Source organism: Canis lupus, chromosome 21 (genome assembly GCF_048164855.1).
Source record: "Canis lupus baileyi chromosome 21, mCanLup2.hap1, whole genome shotgun sequence".
NCBI lineage: Eukaryota > Metazoa > Chordata > Mammalia > Carnivora > Canidae > Canis > Canis lupus.
This window is the reverse complement of record NC_132858.1, coordinates 8,595,968-8,623,529: the sequence shown is the minus strand read 5'-3', so window position 1 is coordinate 8,623,529 and position 27,562 is coordinate 8,595,968. Positions and strand designations below refer to the sequence as shown.

At 57.4% G+C, this 27,562-nt stretch overlaps 1 protein-coding gene across 7 annotated transcripts in view; it reads left to right on the top strand.

Moving 5' to 3' along the window:
* SHANK2 (SH3 and multiple ankyrin repeat domains 2) overlaps positions 1–27,562 on the top strand; it is a 510,376-nt gene that overhangs the window by 224,271 nt on the left and 258,543 nt on the right. For 5 of the 7 annotated variants that reach the window (XM_072790331.1, XM_072790330.1, XM_072790327.1 and 2 more), the window contains exons 12-13: positions 7,351–7,666; positions 19,862–20,031. In XM_072790331.1, coding sequence (XP_072646432.1) covers positions 7,351–7,666; positions 19,862–20,031 — 486 coding nt within the window. Of the gene's footprint in view, positions 1–2,546; positions 3,293–7,350; positions 7,667–19,861; positions 20,032–27,562 lie in introns of those variants that run through there. The other 2 variants (XM_072790334.1, XM_072790332.1) reach the window with 2 other exon arrangements.

Sequence of the window (27,562 nt, the reverse complement as noted above, 5' to 3'; positions counted from 1 at the left end):
CTTCTCACACTGCCCTGGGTCACAGTGCGAGGGTCCAGACCCAAAGCACGACCACTACACGCGATTCCTGCAGGCAGGCGGGTTTTAGGTACGCGTGTTCATACAAATACAAGATGGGTCAAGGATCCAGTGGCCTCAGCTTGTCAATCTCCAGTAATGGTTTGCATGGAAAAGCATGGCCCAGAGCGTAGAATGAAAATTGCCACTAAGGATGCACATGGCCCTGTGTTTGTCGGGGCAACATCTGTGTCTTTAGTGGCATGGCTTTTCCTCCTAGGGAGTATGTGGCAGGGACGAGCCTGTTCCTGTGTGAAGGGAAAGGAGACTCATTCATGTGGGCCTAGCGCTGGCATTCGCCACCATGGTGGGGTTGCTGCAGCCTGTGTCTGAGAGAACCACTGCATACAGGTAGTGAGCTTCCCATTGCTGGAAGTATTCAAGGAGAGCATGCCTGCAGGGCTGAGGAGGCCTCACAGAGTCCGGGTAGGTGGGGTCAGGAAGCAGGATTTCCGTCGGGCAGAGCTAAGCCTACCCAGCAGGCCTGCATGTGAGTCTGACAGCTACCACTTCTCGTTTCTGTGAGGGTTTTACTCAGATTCCTGGCAGTGCATTAAAGGAATGGGAGGCATGTAGAAAGGAATCCTGGGGCAAAGGGGTGTTTCCTGCAGTTCCTCAGGTCCTGTTATGTCTAAAGTCTGGTCTTGCTCCCCTGACTGGCCCCCTGTGCAGTGTGAGAAGGAGGCAGTCCTGTGCACTGCTGTGTCCCTCCATGGTCACACAGAGCCTGCAATTCACCAGCCCAGGTGGGACAGGGGTAGCAATGGTCTGGAGAACCCATCTGTCCCCGTGTCCCCGCTGACCCGCTGTGTCCCTGTCGTAGGCCTCTGGGCCTCGTCTGAGCGGGGCTCCCTTCTCGACGCTGGCCCCAGGGCCGTACCGTTCCCCGAGTCTGTGAGGAGCAGTTGTTCCATATGCAAGCACTAAGGGAGTCTCCACTGGGGCTTCCCCGTCTGGCCACATGTTATCTGGGGATCGTGCTCTGCTCCCCAGCACGGGGAAAGGGCTCTGTCTTGTTCCCTGCCTTCTCGAGGCAGAAGAGATGTGGGTTTTCACACTCACGCCCCAGGAAGCTACGTCTTCCCCACACCCTTCACCCAAGGTCAACATCAGGGGTGCAGAGGAGGTCTCCAGAGGCAGCCCTGGTCTTGGGCGAGGTTCCACCTCCACCGGCCCTGGCACACATGCCCCTCCGCTCTGCTGCTGGCAGTGAGGATTGGCGAGGGAACTTGGCTCAGGATGCGGCTCCGTGCTTCTGGGAGGGTATCGACCAGAGACAGATGGAGGAGGGTTGAGCAGCGCCGAGCCTCCCACTCTCCCAGAGGGTTCCCTGAGCTTTGGCGAGCTCTCAGGGCTCACGTGGCAGGGCCCAGCCTCTGCAGAGGGGCTCCCTTGCTGTGCCTTCCCCGTGGCCTCCCGGCCTGGCCAGGGCGCACACCTGGCCAGCAGCCAGCCCAGCCCCATGAATCAGACACGGCCACCTTGCAGACCCTGGCGCATCCGCCCCAGGGGCACGGCAGTGGTCTCCCCGTGTGTGTCCTTCTTGGTGACACTCTGCACCCAAGGAAGATGCATCTTACCCCACGTGTCTACGGACACTGAGCTCTGCCAGCAACCCCTCTGCCCCGAAGGACATGAATTACGAGAGCAAGTTACTGGGGGTCTCTGATGATAAAAAGTGCCAGCGGCAGATGCATTTCCTAGGACACATCTCAGAAATGGCTTATGTTCTGTCATATGGATTTACAACCCAGCGTGGGGTGTCAGGGTGTTACCTAGGACTGAGTTTGGGTGCAACCGAGTGATCCGGGGTGCTGTGGGCGTTAAGTGGGAGACAACGGTTAAATGAGCAGCTACTTTAGGTCTTGCCCTGGCCGTCCTTTCCCGCCGCACAGAGAGGGCACTGGGCCAGGCCTCCGACCCCTCGGCCTGTCCTTCCAAGGCAGATGCCTGCCGCTCCTAAAGCTGCTGTTTTTGTCGACCCAAAGTATGTCGACCACATTCCACTTACACGTTTCCCCGTTGCTTTTTCCTCATCCCGTCTCATCTCTCTCTCTCTCTCTCTCTCTCTCTCTCTTTAATTTCGGAAGCAGTTCTCTTGGCAACGGAGAACACGCACACTTAATTACAGCCGAGCAGCAGGTGCATCGGGCGACAGAACCGGCTCCCCGGGATGCTCCATTTCATTTTCAGGAAGCCCTCTGTCCTTGTCTAGAAACAGCCCCGCGCACCTGCCGCGGAGCACGCGAGCATGGGGCCCCTTCTCTGGGCGCTCCTCAGATAGGACTTTCCGGGAGTCTCCCAGACTTCTCTCGGGGTGGACATGATCGGGACACGTGTAACGGGGCTCCGAAGACACTCATTTTGATCAGCCGCCTGGAATCAGGGCGAGCCAGAGCTTGGTGGCAGTTTGTGTGCTCTCTCTTTAAAAAAGAAAGGGGGGGGGGAGGAAATCCTGTTTTCTCCAGGGTAATTACCACGATGGGGTGAGCCGGAGAAGGGATAGGTACTTGTGTCTGATTCCTTCCAACGGAAATCTGGGTCACGCTCAGAAATTCCACAATGCCGGCGAGGGCTGCCCAGTTAATGTGGGTCTGGTGTGAGGCTTATCTGGAGCTGGGCGTTTCATCTTGACTTGCTCGCCGCATCCGCCAGCGGACAAACAAACGGCGTCAAAGAAAACTTGGCATTTTTTTTTTCTTTAAAAATAAAATCGGGAAAGCACGGAGCGTTATATTTAGCGCCCGGCACGTCTGAGCAGAAGTGGCCCGGAGCACACCGAGCCCGAGTTGGCTCGGATGGTGGGGGCTCGGGCTCGCGGATGCCTCTGGTGTTCCCCGGCCGCCGGCTCGAGGATGCCTGACTGGTGCTCACCCTCCTCCCAGATGCACTGATCACAAAAGCAGAGTAGCACTGCTCACATGACGGGCGCCGGCAGAGGCAGCAGGGTTTGAGAGCAGCCCCAGTCTACGCACGGTTGGTTCCCAGCTGACAGACAGAATATGGGGTGGGCTTTGTCACCAGCACGCTGGGTCTGGCATGCCCAGCTATGCTCGGAAGCACGCAGTGCCCAGACGCCCGCCGCCGCTCCCCGGGTCCGAGCCGCTCCAGCGCCGAGGGGCCGGGCAGCCCTCCTCTCCTTCCTCCCATCCGAGAAGGTTATATAATGAGCGGACTGCTGCCAAAGTCGGAGGGAAAATGAAGTCTTTGTTAAATGCCTTCACCAAGAAGGAAGGTAAGAAAGAGCTGTCGGGAGCGCGGTGCATGGGAATTAGCAGTTTCTTACTGATTCTCCGGGGGAGCGGGCCGGAGGGGGGACTCCAGTCCCTCCCAAAATTGCCGGTTGTCCCTTCTCATCACGGAAGGGGATAATTACTTCTGGTGCACGATCGGGCTTTGTTGTAGTTGGTCTGGGATTTTCACCCACTCCAAGGTGCGTTTTTATTCTACGGTCCTCCCAAGTCCCCAGCCCCTTGCACAATTGCATTCCCGGAACGTGCATCCATGGTGACTGTGCCAGAGGACATGTGGGGAACTAAGTCCTATCGAGAATAAAGGAAGTTTTGACTCGTCTGGCCGCTACCTGGAGACTGGGGAGCACTTGCTCGGGAGCGGGGAAGGTCAGGACACGCTGCTGGCCGCGCGGGCAGGGCAGGGCGGGCGCTCTGGCAGCCCCTCCTCGGCTCTCGCTGGCCATGCCCGGGCGGCAGCTTCCTGGAGTGGATGCAGATGCAGTGTGGCAGACTTTGAGAGTGCATGTGTTTTTGTCATACCTTGTGTGATTTCTATTGTGGAAAAAAAAATGTATAAATAAATACATGTAAGACAGCTAAGAAAATATCCACCCACTTCGAGTTTGCAGATTGCCTGAAAGAAGGAAACAGTTGGGTGGAATATTAATCATTTTCAGACAGGAAAAGAGTTATTTTTACCCTTTTCACCAAAAAAAAAAAAAAAAAAAAAAATCAACATTTCCACGGATGGCTCCAGTTCGTTTGTCAGACAGAGAACTCTCGCTTTGTGAGATGATTGGGTTTATGGGGACGTGACTTTGGAGGAATTAGAAAGGTACTTGCCCGCCCAAGCCGTAAAACAAACACAGAAAAAAATGTCCAATTACCTTACACGGAGAACTAATTGAATGCAAGTCTTGATAATTCAGCGAGATAATTGCCATTGGAATGCTCGCCCTAACGTTACCCGTGTGATCCCGGCTCAGTACCCTCCCCGGTCCCCAGGGCAGGGTGTATATGGAAGCACCCTGGCTCATCTGTCCCTCTGTCTTCCCAGGGCAGCAGTTCTGCATTCCAGCCACTGCCCAAGCCCCCACTCGGAAAGCCGGCCTTAGCCTGTGTCTTGGGAATTTATGTGAAAAATCAGCCTCTGTCCATGCTCATTTTCTTGCATTACTAACCCAGATTCATGTTCTGGTATTTCAATTTCTGTAACCCGGACACAGCAGGGAAAGGTTCGTTGGGGATCGTTCGGTGTCTGTTCTGTTCTTTCACAGACCTTTCTGTCCTCTGCATCTGTCTTAGGCATCGGCAGGACTCCCCACCCCCCACCCCCCACAATTTCTGTTAAGGGCATGAGTACTTTACAGTTGTTCCAGTCAGAAAAGGAGACCCAACCGCACTGTCAGGGAAAGCTGGAGGCTCGGCAGGAGTTCATGTCACAGAATGCACGCGTTTCCTTGTCCGGGAGTGTCCCCACGGAGCTGGGGTGTGCCCTCCCCGTGCGTAGCATGAGCCCTGACCTCTCCTCGGATGTGGGGGGTGGGGGGCGGTGAAGATGGCCCACGAGGCCCAGGGCCCCATCACCCATTGTGCTTGATGTGTCTGCTGGAGGGGTTGGCTTTCTTGCTGTGATTTGGTCCTCCGGCTGACAGTCTCTATGCAGGGAAGGTATCCACCCTCTTGGACTGTGTGGCCGTCTGCCCTCTGTGAGGTCTCTCAGTCCCCCCACCCTGTCATCAGGCAGGTATCGGGTGCCCCCAGAGCACCCACCCAGCAGGTGCATTTTTTAAACCCTGAAGGATGAGTGCTCAGCCCTCCCCGGGGTCTTTCTGGCCTCCGTCTGCCCAGAGGAAGTGACTAATGTGGTTCTCCCTCACGACCAGCAAAATGCAAACCCAGGGATGTTCCCCAAAGTGAGATTTTTTTTTTCCTAGCAGGTGGGGCCAGGCCATGCTGCTTCCCCAGTGGGCTGAGCCCCTTAAGAGGGCAGCCTCTGGAGCTCTAGAGCCAGGGCTCCACGGAGGACGCCTCTGGCCTTTCCCGTCACCCGCCTCTTTCCCAGCTGGGCTGGCGCTTGTGAGTCCATGTCCTTTGAGGAATTCAAAATAGGATGCCAGCCCCAGCTGAAGAGCCCTGGCTGCATCCTGCCCCAACAGGGAGGCGTCACAGAGGGAGCTGGTCAGAATGGGCACAGGCTGCGCGTGTTGAAAAATATGACCTCCCTACATGCCAGTTCCAAAATCTCACCAACTGTTCAGAATGTGGATTCCCAGTGTGCGTCCTGAGCTTCGTGCCATTTCTGCACGGCTTCTCCCGCTTGGCTCCATCTCTGCCTTCCCAGGACCGCCTGCATGCTGGCCGGGCGGTGAAGGGGTGCACTGGGTCACAGCTGTCTCAGTGGGGCCCTGCCAGCACCACCTCCGTCCCCAGGAGCCCTGCCAGCACCACTATCCCCTGGGCATTCTTCCAGGACCACCTCTGTCCCTTGTGAGCCAGGCCAGGACACTTCTGTCCCCAGGATCTCCACCTGCACCACCTCTTCCCCAGTGCTCCCTTTTGGCCCACCTCTGTCCCCAGGATCTCTGCCTGTGCTACTCTGTCCCTTGCGAACTCTGCTGCCCAGTATGGTCATAGGCTGGTAGCAGGGGTTGATGTTGGGCCCAGGCTCTGTGAAGCGCACACCTCTCCTTAGGTTTCATGAAGTAATAATTCACCACAGCCTCTGACCTTGGGCAGAGGGATAGTGGACCGTCCAGGGCTCTGTCTTGGACTAACTGTGACGTTCTTTTCCTTCGAGGCACTAAGACTCTCCCTCCAGCCCAGCCCACCCAGGAAGGCGCCTGCTTCCTGCTGCCCCACAGCACTGGTCTGTGCGGTGGCAGCCCTGGCCTCAGGCAGTTTGGACCTGAGAGCTCGCTCAGCCTCATTCCAAAGCATGCAGATCCCATGGTGAGCGGGAAGCTGCCTGGGTGTCAGGCACTCGAAGGAAACCCGCGTCCCTTGCTTCTAGGGGTAGCAGTGTCTTCTCTGACAGCCTGGAAGGCTACTCTTCTTCACATGGGTCTTCTTAGAAAGGACACTTTCTATTTCTGGCTCCAGCCCTTGGAGCAACCCAGAGTGGGTGCTGTGTGGATGCCTGCCCTCACGGTCCCTGTGGGCAGTGTCCTCATTCTGAGTCCCTGGGCACACAGAACTTGGCAGGGTAAGGGCCTTGCCTGTGGTCTAGAACTTTGTAGGATGACAGATGAGGCGTGCTCACCACTTCCTGTTTCATGCAGCTGGGCCCTGGTTTGATGGGTGGGGAAAGAAGCATACTTTGTCCTGAAGCAGACCATCTCTAAACTGTACTCAGAGGGCCGTGTGCGTGTCCTGGGGCAGCCGCAGCAAGGCCCCAGAGATGGGGGCTCACACGGCAGAGACTCATTGTCCCTGGGTCCTGGATGATACCCGAGGTCCAGGTGCAGGCAGGTGGGGTCCTCCTGAGGCCTCTCTGCTTGTGTGTGGATGGCTGTGCTCTCCCTGGGTCTTCACGGGGTCATCCCTCCGTGTGTGTCTGTGTCCTGACCTCTCTTTTCATAAAGACCGTGGTCACACTGGATCAGGGCCACCCCGGTGACCTCATGTTACCTTAGCCACCTCTGTAAAGCTCCAGCTCCAGATATGATTTCAGGCATCAAGGGTTAGGCTCTGACACATGAATTCAGGGAGACCCAGATCAGCCCCCACCAGGGGCCACATTCAGGTCATGGCGAGGAGGAATTCTGTGTCCTGACTGTGTCCTGAGGCCCCCACGTGTGTCTCGGTGCTGAGAGAGCGGGTGCTGGCCCGGATGGAAGTCGGACCCCGGGCCCCTTCCATCTCAAGCGTGAGCTTGAGCCTCCATGAAATGGAGACATTCTCGGTGTCCACCTCGTCTCTGCTTCTGTGTCGGGGCAGGCTCTGCACACGCAGCGGGGGCTCTGCACACGGGGCCGGCAGGGGCTCCGCGCACCCCTCCACCCCGCACCGACCGTGCCGTGCGTGCACTCACCCACCTCTCCTGTTCTCTCTGACCCAGTGCCCTTCCGAGAGGCTCCGGCGTACTCCAACCGCCGGCGGCGGCCCCCCAACACGCTGGCCGCCCCCCGGGTCCTGCTGCGCTCCAACAGTGACAACAACCTCAACGCCAGCGCGCCCGACTGGGCCGTCTGCTCCGCCACCTCCCACCGTAGTCTGTCACCCCAGCTGCTGCAGCAGGTGCCGGGCAAGCCCGACGGGGCCGCCAGGACCCTCGGGAGCTACACCCCCGGGCCCCGCAGCCGGTCCCCGTCGCTCAACAGGCTGGGCGGTGCTGGCGAGGATGGCAAGAGGCCCCAGCAGCCCTGGCACGTCGGGTAAGGAGTGGCCGGGGTGGGGAGGTGAGGAGCCCGGGGGGCCCCGACTGGAAGCCCTCCCTGCACCATGGCTCCTGGTGTGTGGGGCACAGGGCACACCCTGGGGTCGGCCAGAACACCTGTTCCATTCCAGCCTGGATGTTGGGTCACCTGCACGAACGTGTGATCATGATGACTGCCCGGGGCAGGTGTAGGAGGCGGGGCTGAGCCTCCTGAGGTGGCTTGGGGCTGGGGCGGGCGTCGGGGGCTGCGTTTTCTTTCCCTGTGTGTTGGATTCCGGCTTCTAAAAGTGAAATGTGCACAGAGAGGGAGCCAAGGCCGGCAGCCTGCTCGCTTAATGCAGACACACCTGATCTGGAATTCGTGCTCACACATGGGGCTCTGGGCCCTCCCTGCTTGTCACACGTTCCACCTGGCCCACTCTACATGCCCCTTCAGAATTGTTCTCATGAGGATGGGACTTCGAGGAGGGGGGCCCAGGGCGCTGGGCTTGGGGTGGCTTGAGCAATCAAAGCAGCCACGCATCTGGCCCTGCCAGCCACACCGTGTGCTCCTCCCACCTGGGCCCAGGCCCTGGTCCTCAGGCTCTTGCTTGCTGGTACCTTCCCTCCTGGTTCCTGCGCCTGTGCTGTAGGGTTCTCAGCTGTTTGTCCTCTTGAGCTCTGTCCGTGCCCACGGTGGCCCAGGATGGCCTGCTTTCCTGGCCGGCACAGGGCTCTGGTGAGGTACTGGTGTCCCCTTTGGTCCAGCATGTCACCACATTCTCCATTCCACCAAGGCACTTGGGTGCACCAAGCCTGCCATGTGGCCCTGGCTACGGTCTGCAAGGCTGGGGAGGCAGGCGCCATGCTACCTGGGGGCCCTGTCCTGCAGGTTCCGTGCATTCAGAATGGGGTGCAGGCAGGGAGCCTAGGGGTGGGGGGAGCACTGTGTGCATAAGCAGCCATGGACCAGGTTTCTGGATCGGGAGAACATGCCTATGGGAACCCGGTCTCCTGGCCCCTGGGTGGGGGTCTCGGGGCTGAGGCTCTGCAGGCCAGCTCGCCCTGAGCCCACATCAGCACCTCGGCCCCAGCCACTGCCCACCAGTCTCGTGCTGCAAGCAGTGAGATCCAGTTTCTGGCTCTGGTCTACATTCTCACTCTGAGTCGCCTCAAGGGAGAAGTCCCAGGTGCTAAGAACAGTTTAAAACTAAATTAAAGGCTTCCCCCGAGGCGGCAAATTCCACTTTGCACCGTTCACTAGAATTATGACTACAATTTTGAGAAGAGTGCGTCCCCTTCCTCCAATGTGAAATCTAATAAGATACTGGAGGCAGTGTGGCCAGGGACCTCGACACGGCAAACAAGATAGTGCTTGTGAAGGGAGACATGCCACTGGGGCGCCTTGCCAGGGCCCTGCCTGGCTGTCCCCAGTGTCCTGTGCGGGTGTGTGAGGTCATCACTGCGGCCTGTCCTGAACGCTTGCTACCGGGACTTCACGGTGCATATTCTGGACTCCTCCCTGGGCCAGTTTACTTAACACTTCATGCCTCGTCTACACAGTGGGGATCATGAAAAGACTGGCTCCCTGGGATTGTTTTTAACACTCAGTGAATGAATTTGTGTTCGTGTCTTGCACACAGTAAGTGCTCAATCCATGCTGGCCCTTAGATGAAGCTCAGATCTAAGTCCAATCCCAAACCAGGTGCTTGGCCAGGCCTGTTGCCTTTGCCACCTGGAGTTGTGGGCTGAGTGACCAACCATCCAGGTTTTCCCAGGACCACAGGATTGCCCTCAGCTGTGGGGCTGTTAGGTCCTCCCTGGCCACCACCCCGCCTTGCCGAGCGGTGCCCCTGATAGAAGCCATGCCTTCTCTGCCTCATCCAGCCTTCCTCCCCTACCGCACCCCAACAAGCCTGCCTGTTCCTGGTCTATCTGCTCAGGATCCAGCTCCCTTGCTGGTGACAGTAGCCACTCTGTGACAGGAGAGTCCTAACAGGGACCTACCAGGTACACCAGGCAACTCCTGGGATGAGAGGGAATGGTCACCACTGGCTCTATGCCTCTTGGCCGGGAGACCATGGTCTGGCCTTTCGAACTACGCCTAGCCATAGAACTGACCATATGAGCCAACCCAGAGGGTGGGAGAGACCAGATACAGGGCCCACAGCATAGCCTCTGGGCCTTGCTATGGGTTCAAGGAGGCGGCTAAAGCTTTCCACGCTGTCTTTGTCTTTGTAGCTCAGAGCTTAACCCCTTCCCAAGGCAGACGGACCCTGGCTGGGCACTACGTGTGGGGTCCTTGCAAGGATGACAGTGGCTGCCAGCCTCTGTATGGCCCAGGGTGCCCTGAGAGCCCTCCCTTGGTTTCTCAGAACCCGGGGTAGGGTTAGGAGGCCCCAGCCCTGCCCCCACACACCCCTCCTCCTACAGATGCTATCTCTGCAGATAGCTGTCCCAACAGCCCCGCACCCAGGTAGACCCCATGCCAAACCTCCAGGTTGTATTCAGCTCCACTCCTACCTGCAGTGTGGCTACACAAGACACCTGACCATTCTGCGCCATGTTTTCTCCTATGTGGAATGGAGCGGATAGTTTGGGAGGAGGATTGAGTTGAATTCAATAACCGTCAACCTCAGGTTCTAAGGCTGTGCCTGGCTCACAGTGGGCTTCCCAGTAGCGGCCCTTGGTTGTCAGGACCACTGAGAAGGACCCTTTGGCCATGGTGGGGCGTCAGGTGTCACTGTCCAGGCAACAGCTCCAGCTAAGAAGGCAAGAGAAGCAGAGCCATGTTGGTGCAGTAGAGGGAGACTCAGCGTCCTGACACAAGGAGGATTTGTCCTCTGGCTCAACACACCCACCCCAACCCCTCTTCTCCCTGTCGCTCCTGGCAGGGAGTGCTGGACACTTAGCACCACAATCAGGCAAAGCTTGTTCACCTAAGTGCTGAGCTGAGGCCCCAGAAACCCCAGCCAGGAACAGGATGGGCACATGAGTGTGGCCAACTTGATGACTGGGGTTGGGGGGCACCAGGGGTCCCCAGCTGCCCAAGTCCCTGCCTGGCTCCCTCCCTGGCTGGGCTCTGTGCTGTGGGCATGGTCAGCCTCCTCCGTGAAGCTGGTCTGCCATCGCCAGCTGACCCGAGTGCCAGGCAAAGAGGTGCAAGGTCCGAAGAGGTCAGAGCCCAGGTACTTGCAGCACCTGCCTGCGATGGCACCCCCTTGTGGCCCACTGGCGTAGCTGGTCCAGGTCTCAAAGGACCCCAGGACCGCTGCCCCGCTGCCCTGCTGCCCAGCAGCTGAATGCAGAGAGGAAAGCCTGAGTCTTGCCAGGACCCCTCCAGTGACCCAGCAGGCTGCCCTGGCCCCAGCACGAGAAAGCATTCTAGCCGTCCTCTTATCAAGGGTGCATCTCTTGGGTGGATTTAGCTCAGCTTGATGGGGAAGACCCGTGCTTTTGGGTGCAGGAGAGATTCACGCAACCCGTGGCAGGCTGACGGCGTCCCCCTGAGCCTGAGCTGTTGGGCAGAACCTGGCGGGGGCTCGGCAATGTCTTGTACGAAGGTTACCTTCATTTCCCTAAACCTGGCCACGGGAAGCTGAGGCGATGCAGGTGCTGGGGGTTTGGTAGATAAGATGGTAGATTGGCCAGCAGCCCCCCGCGTGGGGGATTCAGACATTTGAGGGGGTTCCAGGTGTTGGGGCAGTGGGCCAGCTTTAAGCCTGTGCCATGGCCCCTCTGGTGGAAGGTGACATCAGTATGACCAATCTGCCCCTTGAATAGTCCCTGGTGAGGAATGCCAGCCCGGGACAAGGGCCTCAAATCCCGGAGCAGGTTTGCTCACAGAATGGAACCTTTGGAATGGAGCCACAAACTTAAGAAATTAGAGACCGCACCCCCTTCCGGGTGGGGGTCCTGGGAGGTTCTGGGGTGGTGGGAATCCACCTGGCTCTGCACACCCCTTCCCGGGGACAGAGCTCCCATCTTTTCAGGTTGTGGGTGTGAAGGGGCACCGTGGGGCACTCTGGCTTGAGTCTCTGCCCGCCTGTGCAAGCGCTCTCCCTGCTTCCTGGGGACATGCCAACCAAAGCTTTGCTTTCCTAGAGGAGCAGGGACTGGTTTCCGCAGTAAGAACTCAGTGCAATGGCTGATCCCTTCCTGTGCCTGTGATGACCCAGAGGGAGTAGGGTGGGCTGCAGCTCACAGTGGGGGCAGGGCAGGGGTACAGTCAGGGTCAGGGGGGCACTGCCAGGCCCAGGCCCAGGCTCAGAGTCGGGGTGGTTCTCTGGCTGGCCTGCTGCTGCCTGACCTGGGGAGCTAATGGCAGGTCACCAGGATGTCAGGAGTAGGGATCAAGGAGCAGTGGGACTCCTGGGTTTATGTTTGTCACCTGGTGGGGAGGTAGGGCCAGGCCAGGGGAACCCACCCTGGGGGAGCAGGTGCATCTTGGCTGCTGACGAATCAATCTCCTGGCACTTCACAGGTCACTCCTCACCTGGCGCTCTCTCTCCTTCCATGTTTGGGGACATTCAGACTCTGCTCTCTCATTGGTTGCACAAGGTCATGTATTACCAGTCTCCTGTGTGCTGGGTGCTCACCATGCGGAAGCAAATGCTATGTCCCCACCCAGAAGTGAGGATAGGAGGGATGAGAGCTCCCAGGGTTGGTGTAGTTGGGGACACGGAGCCACAGGCACCCCCAACAGAGCCTCTAAACCTCCGTAGGGCATGTGGGGGTTTCCATAGAGAAGCAAAGATTCCGAAGTGGGGAAGGAGGTGGGCTGGCTGGACATCAGGGTGGGGTCAAGGGGTCCCGTGTGACTGGAGCGGACAGTGGGAAGTATGAGCAAGGAGACACAGAGCTGTTACCCATCACTCAGGAGTTCCTGGTGTTTTCCCCATCCCCACCTTCTTCCTCTTGGAGCCAGGGGTGGTCTTAGGCTTGCAAATGGGCAGAAACCCAACTCCAGTTGGTTTCTTTGGGTCTCCATAGGGAGTGTTGGAGCAACTGCACGAAGCTGGTGCTTGGTACCTCTCACTTGTCCAGTCCACAAACGTCCTGGCTCATGCTGGTGCCCCAGCTAGTGTCACTGTGGCCAGTGGGAGGGGACATCCTGATGACCATCCATTCCCAGATCTCTTCTCAGGACCCCATGGGGGCGGGCAGCTGTGGAGTGTGGGGTGCTATTTCTGGAGCATCAGAAGCAGGACAGAGCCCAGAGTCCATGCTGGGGCCACAGCGCAGAGAGCGGTGGACGCTGTGGCTTCATGCCCATCTTCCTGGCTCCAGGGCAGAGAGAGGGACGATGCTGACAGTACTGGGGGTGAGGTAGGGTCTGAGCTTTAACACTGAAGAGACAACAGTCTGCGAATGACAAGATCTTGGGAGCTCTTGGGTTGGGCGTGCTACCCTCCTCACCAGAGCACCAAGCGGGCAACACTGTCCTCCCACCCATCCCGAGTGAGCCAGGAACCTGGGGACAGCCCAATTTTAGTAGGTCCCCAGGTCTGGCAGGTTCCTGCCTACCCAGAATAGCTAGGAAATGGCTCAGTTCACTCATCCACGTCACCCCACAACCAGCCACCAATTTTCTGATATTGAGAATTCAGTGATTTAGCTCTCATACCAAAACAACGTGGTTGGAATTCCATCTGGCTGTTCTTGGATGGAACACAAGGGAAATGTTGACAGTTTGGGGTAGGGAACTTCAGACCATCCTCACTGTGCTGGCAGGATGGAGGCGCCCCAGCATGGCCCCCTGTGCTTCCTTTCCCGAGAGGGGTTGGCACTCCCAACCTTGAGCCATGGTGGGGTGCTGGCTCCTGGTGCTATGGGACACAGTGCATAAAACAGGACATTGTGAGGATAAGACACCTTCCCTCTCAGGGCTCGTCACTGCATGGAGCAGGGAGCCCACAGGGAGCCCAGTGCTAGAGTCAAGGAGCTGGGATATGAGATCAGCTCTGTATTTCTGTCTAGATCACTCTTTGTGGAACCTCCATTTTCTCATCTGTAAAATGGGGCTTTGGGGAGGTTCAAATTAACATAGAATGAGAAGATGCTTTAGCTGTTGTGGGGGATTGCACATCACTGCTGGTGCTTAGAACCATGCGTGCGCTCTGGTCTACAGGAGCTAATTTTCTCCTGTTCTTTGGCAAAGCCTTTCCAGGCATGGATTGATGGGTTAGGGAACTGACCATCTGCAAAATGTCTCAAGAAACACAGCTCCCCAGATTGGAGCTGTGTTCACTTTGACTTCTCTGCCCAGTAACACACACTCTGGTGCCAGCTGGAAACAGCTGGCTCACACAGGCAGCCTGTTACCCGTTCCAGTAAAAGCAAGGACTGGCAATGGTGCTAATGTCCACTTAACACCTGCGAAGAGTAGTTCCTGTTGACTCATTCTCCAGTCACTGTGGATCGTCCCCTCTTAAAAGATGGAGAAATAGGCTGCAAGAGGTTAATTCACTTGTCTAACATCTGTAGTAAGTGGTTAGCTGGGCATCTGGTGGGGTCCTTGTGAAATTTGGGTGAATAAGTGAATATGAAGTTTGGATAAGTGGTAAAATTAATAGATGGATGGATGGACAGATGGATGGATAAATGGAAAGATGGATAAATAGATGTGGGTAAGCAGGTGGATGAGGCTAGATGGGTGGATGGATGGATGGATGAGTATCTGGATGTGGGTGGATAGATGGATAAATGTAGGATGGTTAAATGGATGGATGGATAAGAGTAGGTGATTGAGTGGATGGGTGGATAGGTGGATGGGTGGATGGTTAGGTGGATAGATGTATAGGTGGGTGGGTGCGTTAATGAATGGATGGATGGGTGAATGGAGCAGTAGATGGATAGATACCATTATCCCCAACACAAAGTTAAGCTAAAAATAGAAAATTGACATGAAATCATATATAATAGTTTTAGGAGGACATACAAGGTCCTCAGCATATAGACAAGGTCATGAGTGTATAACTCTGTTCCGTGACAAGGAACAAGCATATGTGGTATGTGGTGTGTGCGAGTGTATGCACACATGTGAGGGGGGAGGTGCTTCGCCGGGTGCTTTAACTGTTCTCACTTTTCATAGCTCATTCGTCTCCTTCCTGTCATCATAACTTTGGGTAGAAGAAGCTGTGCTCTAACCCAACTTTTCAACCCAGTTGAAATATCAACAGCACGTCCTTCCTCCTCTCCCTCTCCATCCCTTCTATCCATTCATCCCTTCTATATAACCATCCATCCATCCACCCCTTCTTCACCCACCCATGCTTCACTCCATCCCCCAATCAACCCAGCCACCCACCTACCCATCCAACTTTTCCTTCATGCATCCAACAGATGGTGAATGAGCACCTGGTTTGTGTCAAGCACCGTTAGGCACTTGGGATAAAGCCTCAAACAACACAGCCTTTGAGGAGCTTGTATTCAAGTCGGGGATGGGGAGTGAAAGCCAATGAAGAAAAAGGGTCTACAAATCCTACTATAAACTCCCTTTTCTCCAGGGTCCCAAAGTGTGGCTCAGGTGACGCTCTCTCCCCAAGTCCCAGGGTGATGACACATCACGGTCCCTCAACCTGCTGGCTGCACATGGGAGGGAAGTGCTGGCCCCCGAGGTCCACAGCACGGAGGGGAAGGCGCTGATGTGCTAAGTCCACAAGCACCGCAAGGCTAAGGTGGTGAATACCGCCAGGCATTCGAATCAGGCCCAGGTTAATAAATCCTGCCGCTCACCCTTTTAACGTTCCAGCCCTGCTGTGGGAATGTCGCGTTTAACAGCAGCTCTGCTGGCGGCCTTTGTTTCCACCCAAAAATAAATAGGTACCAAACCTACTAATGGTTTTCCTCCTCCAACTGGCCTTTCAAAATGGGTTGTGAAGGACTAATGCTTTAAGAATATCTGAACACGAGATCTCAATGGCTCTGATGCCTCAAAAGCGTGCTAAGATGGAAATTTCTGTTTTCCTGCACCGCGTACCACGTTGAAAGGCTCCGGAGCTGGAGGTGGTACAGTCGTGCCTTCTAAGGAAACACTCCCAGCCCAACCTGCCCCTGAACTCACGTCCAAACATCTGAGGATTTCAACCAACATTCTCATCAATGGTCTTATTGGATGGAAAGCAGGCTTTTGAGATGGCAACCGGTGTTTAAGGAGGACCCTGGGCAGATGCCCGTTCCGGGAGTGTCTGCACCCAGGCGCCGTTTCTACATTGTCAACTCAGCTCCAGAGCTCGGGGGCAGGGGTGCCAGTCGTGGATGCCTACAGCTGGGTGCAAGGCATGGGCCGCACCCCATGGTGACCCAGTAGGTGGAGACCCAAAGCAAAAAGGTCTGTGAGTGGCAACACAGGTGCAGTCAGCTGAGGGCCTACTGTGTGCTGGGCACGGGATTCCTGGCAGGGAACAAGCCGGATGTGGTCCCCGTCCTTATCTTAAAATCAGATAATAAAATAAGCACGTGTAATAGATCATTACATGAATGATCTATTCTGGAAGAGAATCATGATCAACAGGCAGCCGTGGCCACAAAGAACTGGCCAGAGTCCAGTTTGGATGAAGGGACATGAGTAGAGCTGAAATTCAGAGAGCAGCTTGGGGAGAGCAGGAGATGAAGTGGGGCGCTGGGCGGAGCCTGTCATGCAGGATCTCACAGGCCAGGAGTCTGGCCTCGATGCTAACCCCACTGTGGGGCCAGGATGTGTTCCTGGCAAGGACCCAGTGGTGCTTCCTCAGGGAAACCTTTTCAGAGGTGGTCCTTGGGACCATGGCCCTCCCACAGCACAGGGGGACACAGCACAGGTGGCAGTCCTGTCCCCCAGTCCCCAGGACAGGGCGCTGTGGGAGGACAGCCCGGAGACCTCTCTAAGTAGGGGAGGAGGGCCCGTCAGGGACCCCACTGGAGCTCCCTCTCACGCCCTCACCCTGGCTCACTCCAAAGAGCAGGTGCTGGGAGCTGGCATTCAGGAAAGCCGAGGCCAGATGAGCATCTCCCTATGTGAACCACAGATGGGAAATGGGAGCGTATAGCCCAGAGTGATCTGAATCCTCCCCAGTGCGCCTGATGGGAGGTGGGGTCCCCGGGAAGAGACTCCCCACCAGGATTCTCCAAGACCCTGCAGGAGGTGTAGTGGCTCTGCATCGGGTCCCAAGCATTCCGATGCTGCCCAAACCAGAACCAATTCAGGAGAGAAAGGGGCAGCGGGTGGGGACCTGCTTTCTGGGAAGAATCCAGAACAGGGGGAGAAAGCCAGGGAGGAGTACCTGCAGGGAGCTCTTCACCTCTATCCCCTCATATCCTCCTGCAGCCCCAGCTTGGGGTCCTACCCCGCTATCACACACTGTAGACACGGCCCGTGCATCAAGGACTATTCCACCACTGAGGACCCTGGTGTGTGGTATCTTTTCCAAGCCCACTCCTTGCTGCCTACCCCAAGCCTCTTTTACTTTGTGTGGGTCCAGGTGGAGTGGCCCCAGGGCCAGTTTGCCTATTGCAGAGAAATTGGGTCCCCTTGGTCCTCAAGGCCCACTTCCCCTGCCCAGAAGTCAAAGAGGAGCCCCCCCGCCCCCATGCCCAACCCACTACTCTCCTCTTAGCTCTCAACCCTGGGCCAAACCAGCCCTGAGTTTGGCTGAAATGAGGGATAGATTGAATGAATGAATCATCCCTGAGCATAGGCAGGTGCCACAGGAGGCTGGCGGTGTCCTCTCAGGCGGGAACCTGGCGGGCTCTTCTGCTTTTCCTGCCTTCTTTCCCACGACAGGCAGGTGACCCAGACTGCCCTTCCTCTCTGTGAGTCCACTGGCTTGCCAGGATGTTACCTTAGACCACAGCGGTCACACAGCATGCCTCTGGCAGATGTCACCTGCTCCAGATGTCATCCTGGCTTGCCTGAAGATGCATGACATCCATCCCAGGGAACATCTGGCTCTTTGGGACGAGGCCCAAAGTGGATTTTCTTGTCTGTGCACATCGATTTGTAGCTTCTGGGCAAGGAGGTAATGTAGGGCCACTGAGCAAGGCCACCTGTGACCTCCATCTGTGGCTTGAACATGGTTGTAGAAGTCTCTGGGGGGGAGGAAAGAGCAGAGCATGAGGACAGAAGATGACCTCTCTCTTTTGGAGCCCAAGTGGGTACCCAGAAAATCTCATGTGACCAGCCCAGTGTCCTGCCCACCCAGTGTCCTATGTGCATTAGGGTGGGCTCTGGCCCCTGGGGTCAGGTCAGTGTTCGTCCACATCATGCTTGTAGAGGTCAGGGTAGACATGGCCCGTGTCATGGCCTCCAGCTCCACATGTGTAGACACGGGCCCTCCTGGCTAACTCCCACAATCGTGACGGCGAACTGGAAAGTGGGAGGTACACAACACGGCACCGTCACACTCTGTGAGCTTGTCCAAGCCCAGGCAACAGCAGGTATCATTTACCGAGGGTACAGATATGGGTAGAGCATGGGACAAAGGGAACACGGAGCGTTCACATCAACTCCCACGAGCAAGTGGTTGTGTCAGCTTCCAAAATCCTCCCTACAGGCCTGTTCCGAAGCAGCCCCTGCCCACAGGTGAAAACTTCTTCCTCACAGAAACCTCAAGGGCCCGTCCGCAGACTTCCGGGCCACAGTATCTGCGGTCGAGAGGAGAGCCTTACCTGGGGACCCTACCCTCCATGGACATGAGTTTCCGACTCGAGCAGGCCCCTCCTGAGACCCAGGTGTCATTCCCCAGATTGAAATCCATGGCCAGAGCCGTCCACGTACTTTCTCTGCAGCTCCCAACACAGGAAGACAAGCCAGCGTGACACCCGGGACTGTCCCTGGTTAGGACGAGGGTGGGCGTGCTCTCTTTCCCCTGCCCAGACATGGCGGGCTCTGGTCACCTGTCACAATGGTGCAGGGATGTCCTCATGGAAACCGCGTGACCCCTTTGTGAATGTGCCCTGGCGCACGCATAGCCCTTGTAGGGCCGGCTGGGGTGTGTCTTGGACCTTGGCATGGGGACATTTGCTCTTTGTGAAATAACGTAAAACAAGAAGGCGGACCCACTTCTGGTGAGAAGTTAGCAAGGCCAGGGCGGCTGGGGCAGCCACTCCTGTGATCACCAGACCTCTTCACGATGGTGCAATTTTCTCACCCAGAGGGGCTGGGAGGCACAGCAGAGCCAGTAAAATGCCAGAGACCCGGGGTATGCCCCAATTTCTGCATCACTGGGGTCTTTTTTAAAGATTAATAGATTTATTAGAGAGAGAATACACACAGGTCTGCAGGTGCACGGGGAAGAGAGGCAGAGGGGAGAGAGTCCTAGGCAGGCTCCTTGCTCAGCACAGAGCCCAACGCGGGGCTCCATGCCAGGACCCTGAGATCACCACCTGAGCCGAAACCAAGAGTCAGACGCTCGACCCACTGAGCCACCCAGGCGCCCACTGATTTTTATTTTTCTAAGAGTTGTGCTAAAGTACACATAGCATACAATTATAAATTTGACTGTGTTTGAGCACACAGTTCTGTGTTACTAAAGCACATTCCCCCTGTTGTGCAGCCATCCCCACCATGCATCTCCAGTACTGTCCATCATCCCAGAGACTCCATCCTCCTGAGACATGGACCCTGTCCCTCCCCCTGTGACCACCGTCCACTCTCTGTCCCCAGGGGACACTGACCCCAGCCCTCCCCCGGCCCTGTGACCACCGTACACCGTCCTACTTAGGAATGTGACTCCAGGTCTCTGCCATCAGTGGAATCACACCAGGAACACCTCCCTTGGCTGACTGGCTTCTTTCACTGAGTTGATGTCCTCAGGATTCATCCATGTTATGGCAGGTGTCAGAATGTCCTTCTCTTTAAGGCTGGATCGTAGTCCACTGTGGGGATGGACCACCCTGTGTTTATCCATTTGTCCTTGGCTGGATCCTTGGGTCGTGTCTGTCTCGGCTGTTGGGAGCAGTGCTGCTGTGGACAGGGTGTGCGAACGTGTTGGAGCCTCTGCTCTATCTGTTCTCCCGGGAGGGCTCCCAGAAGTGAGGTGCTGGAGCTCCCTGAGTCTCGTATCCCTGGACGCTGTCCCGGCGCATCTTCATGTCTTACCCCGTCTGGAATCAGGGGCTCCCACGGGGTCTGCTCGCAGCCCAGTGTGGTGGGGTGGGGTGGGCTGCGGGCCGGGGTGTGACGTGCCCCGTCTCAGGCTGTGACCCTCTCCCTCTGTCTGCCCCTCCCTTTCAGGCCGGCTTTCCCGCCTGGCGCCAGCAGGGATGCGCTGTCGGCCTTCGAGTACCCGGAGCCCAAGCGGAAGTTGTACAGCGCGGTGCCAGGGAGGCTCTTCGTCGTCGTCAAGCCATACCACCCTCAGGTCGACGGCGAGATCCCCCTTCACCGTGGTGACAGGGTCAAAGGTCAGTGTCCACTCTGCTTCTGGGGCCAGGGCCCCAGTTGACCAGCCCTGTTGGGGTGTTGGCGTCTGAGGCACTGCTTCCCAGGGCCCCTGCGGGACACCCGGAGCCCAGGCGGGCAGAACTGGGAGCAGACTGGGCTCGGCAGCCATCGCCGTGTCTGCTAGGGAAGGAGCACACCCATCTGGAATGAGAGTCCGTCGCAGAAAGTGCAGGGGAGAGAGGCGGAGCTCCTTTATCCCCAGGAAGGCATGGAGGGCCCCTGGAAGAAGTGATACGGGGAGGGCACCTGACACAGGTCGGATCTGGGCCTGTCTTGTTGGGAGTCGGGAGGGGTGTCTGGGTGGACTGTCCAGCACAGCCTGGAGCCTGCAGCGCTCCTGGGACGGAGGTCCACTGGGTCGGATGGAAGGGTTCCCAAAGCAGAATCGTGGGAAATGTGCTTGAAAAGCTTTGAAGGGCTCCGTGCACACCAGGCCACGGAGCTAGACTTTGTTCCCAGGGTCCTGGGGAGCCAGTGGTGGTTTCTGAGCAGGGAGTTCAGGGATGCGAGGCCGTTAGGGAAGATGGGTGTAGGTAGGGCATGTACAGGAGGTGTGCAGTGGTGTAGCCTGGCCCTGTGGTGTTGAGGCCCTGTGAGGACACAGGAGAGCCCCAGGCGTGGGCTGCAGGTGGCATGGGGGCATCTGAACCCACCAGCTAGGGCAAGAAAGCGCGCAGCACGCGTGATCGGCCATGCAAGGGCCCTGTCCCTGGAGGACAGGCTTCCAGAAGATGCATGGCAGGCGATGAACGGTATGCCCCTTGGAGGTCGGCAGGCCAGGGCCACATGCTGCCTGCCCCACCTGTCACCACCGGGCCTGGGCTGGTGTGTAACCCAGAGCCCTTCCCTGTGCCCCGTGCTACCCTGCTGGGCTTTGCAAGTTTCTGATGACAAGTGGAGCCCTGTTCTCTCGCGGCTGCTCTTGGTCGTCCAGCCGCACGCATACTTGGCCATCTGGTAGCATGCGCCAGTCCCAGAGGCTCTGTTCCTGTTCTTTCTGGTGTTTGTCTTCACCTTAGATCACCTCTATTGATCTATTTCCAATACTCTTTCCTGCACAATGTTTCCTTCACTTATTAAGTCCATTTTGCAAATGTTTTAATTTCAGAAGTCATGTGTTTGCTTATTTATTTTTAAAAAGATTTTATTTATTTATTTATGAGAGACACAGAGAGGCAGAGACACAGGCAGAGGAAGAAGCAGGCTCCACGCAGGGAGCCCGATGTGGGACTCGATCCCGGGACTCCAGGATCACTCCCTGAGCTGAAGGCAGGCGCTAAACCGCTGAGCCACCCAGGGATCCGAGAAGTCACGTGTTTAAACTCTTAAGAGTTTCCATGTTTTTTTTTTTTTTCTTTTTAATCATTTCTCTTTTTGGTTAGACTTCCCACTTGTCTGTTGTGGTTTCTTGCTCCCTGAGAGCCTGTGCCGGGCTAGGTCTCTGGCATGTGGGGTCAGCACACCGAGGCCCCCGTCTGCTAGCCCACTGTCAGGGCCACCTTGGACTGGGCTTGTTCGTTTTTCTCCCCTCTTGTGAGAACGGGCTCCATCCTCCTGGGTCTTCATGTGTCTGGTGATCCTCTATTGCATCCTGGACATTGGGCAGGTTATTTTGTGGCCATCCTGGTCTCGGTTAGTTTTCTTCCATTTTGGTGGGTTGCCTGGGTGACAGTTCCGGGCCAGCTGAGATCTGGAGCCCAGCTGAGCTGCTCCGTGTCTGCTCTAGAGGCACACGGTCCATGAGGGACGTGGTGAGGCTGTCTGCTGGCCCCTCTCGGCCTCCTTCCCCCTGTGGGGACACCCTCCAGGGTACATGTGTTCCCGACTTTGTCCCTCAAACCGCTCAGACTGATGGTCTTCCCTGCGGGCCCCTCCCTCCACCGGCAGCCCTGCTTTGTGGACCAAGTGCTGGTTCCAGGCCATGGACAGGAGTTCTCCGCCCCACCTCCCCTCTTGCAGGCCAGCAGGCATCCCACCAGGCCTGTCCGCCCCTCCGCACATTCCGGCCCGTTTCCCACTGCACTCGGGGTTCACAGCTGCCTTCCCTGGTGTCCGGCGGGGCCATGCCCATCACACCTATAAGCAGAAGCCCCCGTGCTGTCCCTATTTTGCTGCGATATTCTTGTCAACTTTCAAATCATAAACATTCAAGTTACAAATGTAGACATTCGCATGACCTGCAACTTTAATTTTAGCCCCAGAATGCATCACAGGGTAGGCTTTCTCCCCTGCATGTGAGCGGTTTCCAGGTGTCCCCGCGACAAGGATGCTGCCTCTGCAGACGGGTTGGCTGGCGGCTTCGCCCTGGCCCTCACACAGGGCCCCAGGCAGCCGGCGACAGAAATGTGTTGCTGAGAGCCTGGGGCCCCCGGGCTGTGGTCTGTGCTTGTGCTGCCGCCACGGCCATGCATCTTCCTGGCGCATCCCCTGTGCCATGGCTGTGGAGGGCGTGCTGGAGGTGCCCCGGGGACACCTGGCTCCTGGCAGAGCTGAGGGGCCAGGCCACCTTCCCCCAGCCCCCCAAGAGACCCACCTCTAGGAACAGCCACTATTCTGAGAAAGCTGGGAAGAGCAGGCCCCCCCAGACCTGCTGCATCCAGGAGCTCTCGAATGAGTACCGCTGGGTGGTGACGCGCAGTCAGCCCAAGCCCAGGGAGGCCAGTGGCTTATGTGAAGTCAGAGGCCCACCCTGTGGCCCCCAACACACCACCTGGGGCTCCCTGCATGGCCCAACTCTGAAATGGGCTAAGTCTCGGCCCACAGCCCTGGACTTTGATTCCTTGGAGGCCCACTGTGCCCTGTATCCCCAGACCCATGAGGGGCTTCAGGCCAGCCTGGCAGGTACCTGAGGAGCCTGTCTAGTGACACTGGCCGGTCACTTCATATATGGGAGCTCCATATGTCAGTGACAGTAACAGAGGAGTGGAAACTCCATCAGTGAGCACCTACTGTTTACTGTGCAGACTCCTGGGTGTGTCATATATGGTTTTACGTGTGACCTTCGTAGAAACTGTGGGCCAAAGGCATCAGTTTGCTCAGATGTCACAAAGTCTCTTAGTCTGGGCAGCTTGAATGACAGGATTCACCGTCCACCAGTCCTGGAGGCCAATGCCCGAGGTCCAGGTGTGGGCAGGCGTGTCCTCCTGGAGCCTCTCTGCATGTGTGTGGACAGCCGTGCTCTCCCTGGGTCCTCACGGGGTCGTCTCTCCATGTGTGTCTGTGTCCTGATGCTCTCTTCCTGTAGGGACCCCAGTCACACTGGATCAGGACCTCCTTGGTGACCTCGTGTTACCTTAATCACCTCTTCAAAGACCTGATCTCCAAGTAGAACCCTATTCGGAGGTGCTCAGGGTCAGGGCTCCAACACAGGAATTTGGGCCATAATTCAGCCCGAGCACCTGTCTTGCAGATGCAATACCTGTGGTGAAGAACTCCCAGTCTCCCACAGCTGATTACAGGGGGCTTGGGGCTACAGATCTAGTTGGTCTGGACCCCGAGCCCACACTGGTCCCACCTCTCCCCGCTTTGTCCCAACTACTCTCTCTGTATTCCGCTTGCTGCCAGCTTTATTCAGCTGTGCCCACATTTGTGGTCTTGACATGTGCTGGAGAGACAAGATGCAGATTTACTGTCTCCCCAACGTGTTCCAGCCTGGACACTTGGTGGTCGGCCAGCCTGCTGGGCTCTGTTCTGGAAGGAGGAGATCACTCATTCCCCCCAGCTCCCTCTCATGGAGTATTGGGTGTTCCCAAAGCAGCACCAGAGGCAGGTAAATGAGCAGGTGCACAGACCCAGGTGTGAAGCAAGGGTGCCACATGTCCTTGGGTCCCTGGGAGGTGAGGCATAACCTCCCCGGCTAGATGGCTCCCAATTCTGGAAGGAGGTTCAGCAGAGAGGTGTGAGCAATGAGGCACTACTGGCAGCCTTTTCCACAGCAACTGAGGGATGTGCCTCTCCTGGGAAAGGCATCCCAAGTAGGTGTACCAACAGTGTCCCCTACGCTGGTGCCGTGAGAAAGGGACAGATGAGCGAGGGCCAAGTCACGCAGCCCCTCACTGCCTGCACTCAAAACTTCCAAGTGTGGGGTCATTCGATGCTTAATGCTCCCCACTTCTGCCCACGTGTACTGTGGGAGCTGCTGGTAGAGGAGCTTTGGGGGGTCCGCAGATCAGGCTTGCTCAAGGAAGAAACCAGAAAGTGGAAAGGGTCATCTCAGTGTCCATACTCAGAGAGGCAGCCAGACTGCTGGGGTGTGCTGGTGTGAGTGCGTGTGTGCGCGTGTGTGCGCATCTGCCTGCATGGGAGTGAGTGCATGGGTCTCTCTACTGCAAGACAGTTGAAAGGTAGGGGTCTCTGGCTGGGTCTCCATCAAGGCACCAGCATTCCTGCCTCCCATGTGACCGTATCACAATCAGGGTCTGTGATCTGGGCTACAGATGCCACATGCACCCCCTTCCTTCCAGCCACACCTGGCCCAGTGAAGAGAAGCCCAGCATGGGCCCCATGGGACTGACCATGGACTGGCTGCCATGGCTGGTCCTGAGCTGTAGGGTGATGAGCTGAGCCCACAGGGCCAGGTGGCTGGGACTGAGGTCCCTGTGGTGGAGAGCAGAAACCAGAGGCCCAGGGCGGCCAGCACTGGTGATTTGTACCTGCACAGAGTCCCTTTCTGAGCTCCTTGGAGGCCCAAGGAGGGTATTCTGGGGTGGGGGGTGGGGGTAGAAGGCTCCCAGAGGTCTTGTCAGGCCCCCCCCAGCAAGTCTGCAGGGGCAGGTTTCTGATGGGAGTCAACACAGGCAGACAGATCGACCACTCTTGGAGAGAAGGACACTGCGAGCCAAGCCCTGGGCCGCCTTCTCCTTCCCAGCCCATGTCTCCTTGGATGTGGATGGGAAACAAGTGCAAGAAGAGCAGGGAGCTACAGGCCAGGGGATTTGGGGGCCACGGAGGTGGCCAGTGAAAGGCAGAACCATAGGAGACCCCACGTCTGCGGCCTGGATGAGGGGAGGCTGGGAAGGGGAGGGGCCCCACAGCTCAGGGGCAGGAGCAAGTGCTCAAGGCAGGAGTGTGGACCCAGGCCAAGGAGGGATCGGGCCTGTGGACATATGCAGAGAGGGACAGATCCCCTCCCACTATTGTCCCCAGGTGTCGCCCCAGCCTGAAAGCCACCCCTCACTGCAGGAGGGCCGGGACTGCAGGGAGCTGGGCCTGTCTCCCACCGAGAGCAGAAATGATGGAGGCCAGCTCCCCGACTTGCACCTCAAAGGATGGCTGCAAAGGGCTTCTGTCCTGAAGATTGCCGGGTGGGCCATGCAGGCCCCTGGCAGTTGCCGTCCAGCCCATTACACTGGCCAGTGTCCCCTTCCTCCCGGCTGTGCTGTGCAGCCCCTGGCATCCTGGCTGCCTGGCCAGCGGCTCTTGGAGACAAGCAGCCGGCTGTGAGCTAAGGGAATTGTCTCCCCTGGACCTCACAGGGTGCACAGCAGAAGCAGGAGGCCTGGGTGCCTGGCTGGTAGGGGCAGGAAATCTAGCAGGATTTCTGGGGAACCCAAGCTCACCTCTTCCAGGGGAGTGGAGTCCTGGCTGCAGGCAGGAAGGCCCTGGGGTCCTGCCAATAACCACCAGCTCCCTGGGTGGGCCCTAACTCTCACTGGGCACTCGGGTAGGGTCCTTCCTCAGTGACCCAGATAGGGGTGGGGCGGAGCTTGGCACAGGGGGTGGGGCCTTCTGCAGTGACCGTCCAGCCCAAGCCTGGTGACTGCACAGCTCATCCAGCCACCAGCAGCTACTGGGTTCCCACGTACAAGGCAGGGCCGTGTGTCTCTGGAGGGGAGAGGCCTGGCATAGCGGCCAGTTAGTGGACAGCTGGACAGGTACCTTCTCCAACCGCTTTGCCTCAGTTGTGGCCTCAGCAAGTGTGTGGGCTTGTAGAGGGCGAGATCCTCCGTGCAGAATGTCTACTACTCAGGGCCTTTAATCAGCAATTTATGAGTAAGCCCAACCTAGCTCCCCCTTCTCTCCCAAGGAACACCCTTTCTCACCTGGTCACAGGTGTGCCCTGAGCAGGGGGGCAGACAAAAACCCAAGCATGTAAGCCCAGATGTGCAGCCAGTGGCCCCGGCATACATGGCTGCAGGACTCGCTCGCAGCTCCTTAAGGGCAGAGGGGGCTTATCCTGCTGGCAGCCTAATATGTCCCAAATGGGACCCAGAGTCCTCCCTGCACCCCCTCCTGTGCACCCCTGCTCCTCCCACCTGTGCCAAGAGGACCACCAGCTAGCGCTCACTCACGAGGCACAGAGGGTGTCCTCGGGCCCTCCCTGGCCTCTTCCCAGCATCCGGGGCATGTCCTCCTGTGTCCCCCTCTCCTCACAGAGGTGAAACTGCCCCAGCATGCAGGGCCTCTCAGCCTTTCCTCTCCTCTGCTGGTCTTAGGATAACAAGAACTTGCTCAGAAGTGTCACCTGGTACCCATTACACACAAAACTGTAGTGTGTCTTCTCTGACTCCCTGGTGGGCCACCTGGAGAGAAGCCGTGAGCAGGGGCAGAGCTCCACACGGAGCTGCGTGCCTCTGCCTCACACATGGAAGCTCTGTGAATAGTACCGATCTCTGACATATGAGGGAACCAGAAGCTTTCCTGCATGTCCCATAGATGAGGTGTGACCCAGACGTGTGGCTTTGGCCTGTCCAGCATACGGGCAGGTACCCAGCCTCCTTTTGCTGCAAGGCAGTGCTCCATCTGAGATGACCCTCTCAGATCCCAATTCTTTTGGGGAAACTGAGGTGCATCCTTGCCACCTGGGCTGCTTGGAGTGTAAGGGGCAACAGCAGTTTTTGGAGGAAATACTGCCAGCCGTGCTTGAAACTGCCTGTCTTCACATTTCTACTCTGCAGTGTCCCTCCGCCCCATAGACAGGCTGCCACCCTTCTCTCTCGGGGGATTGGCAAGCCCCTGTCCCCTGCCAGCACCTGAGTGATCTATAGGCCCTTCACCAGTAGGTTGACTCACCAAAGGCACAGGGCTCCAGCTGCTGGCCTCTCTCCAGGGCTCCTGGCCTCAGGGCCAGACAGACTGTGGGCTCAGCAGATAGCCTCTCACTAGGGACAGTGCAGACCCCTTCCCCAGCTTGGAGGAGGCAGACATGACCTCATCGTTCCTTATGTCCATAGAGGTGACCTGTCCCCTACTTGTAGACACTTGACATAATTGACGGTGGGGACTTAGGGTTCCCCTCTCCTGTCTCAGCCGAGACACCAAGAGAGGGGCAAAGTAGTCGCATGGCTTGTGGTGTCAGAGAAAGATGCCAGGACGCCAGCACTTGCATTGTAAGGAGAGAAGGGACCCGGCGATTCTGGTGTCCACGTCCTGGGCACTGTCCTCTCCAAGGGACCCTGTACCAGGTCTGCTCGTCCACAGCTGAAGGAAGCGTGGACAGCCGGCAGACGGCCCAGAGCCTCCAGCTGTGCAGGCTTGGTGGACAGTGCCGGG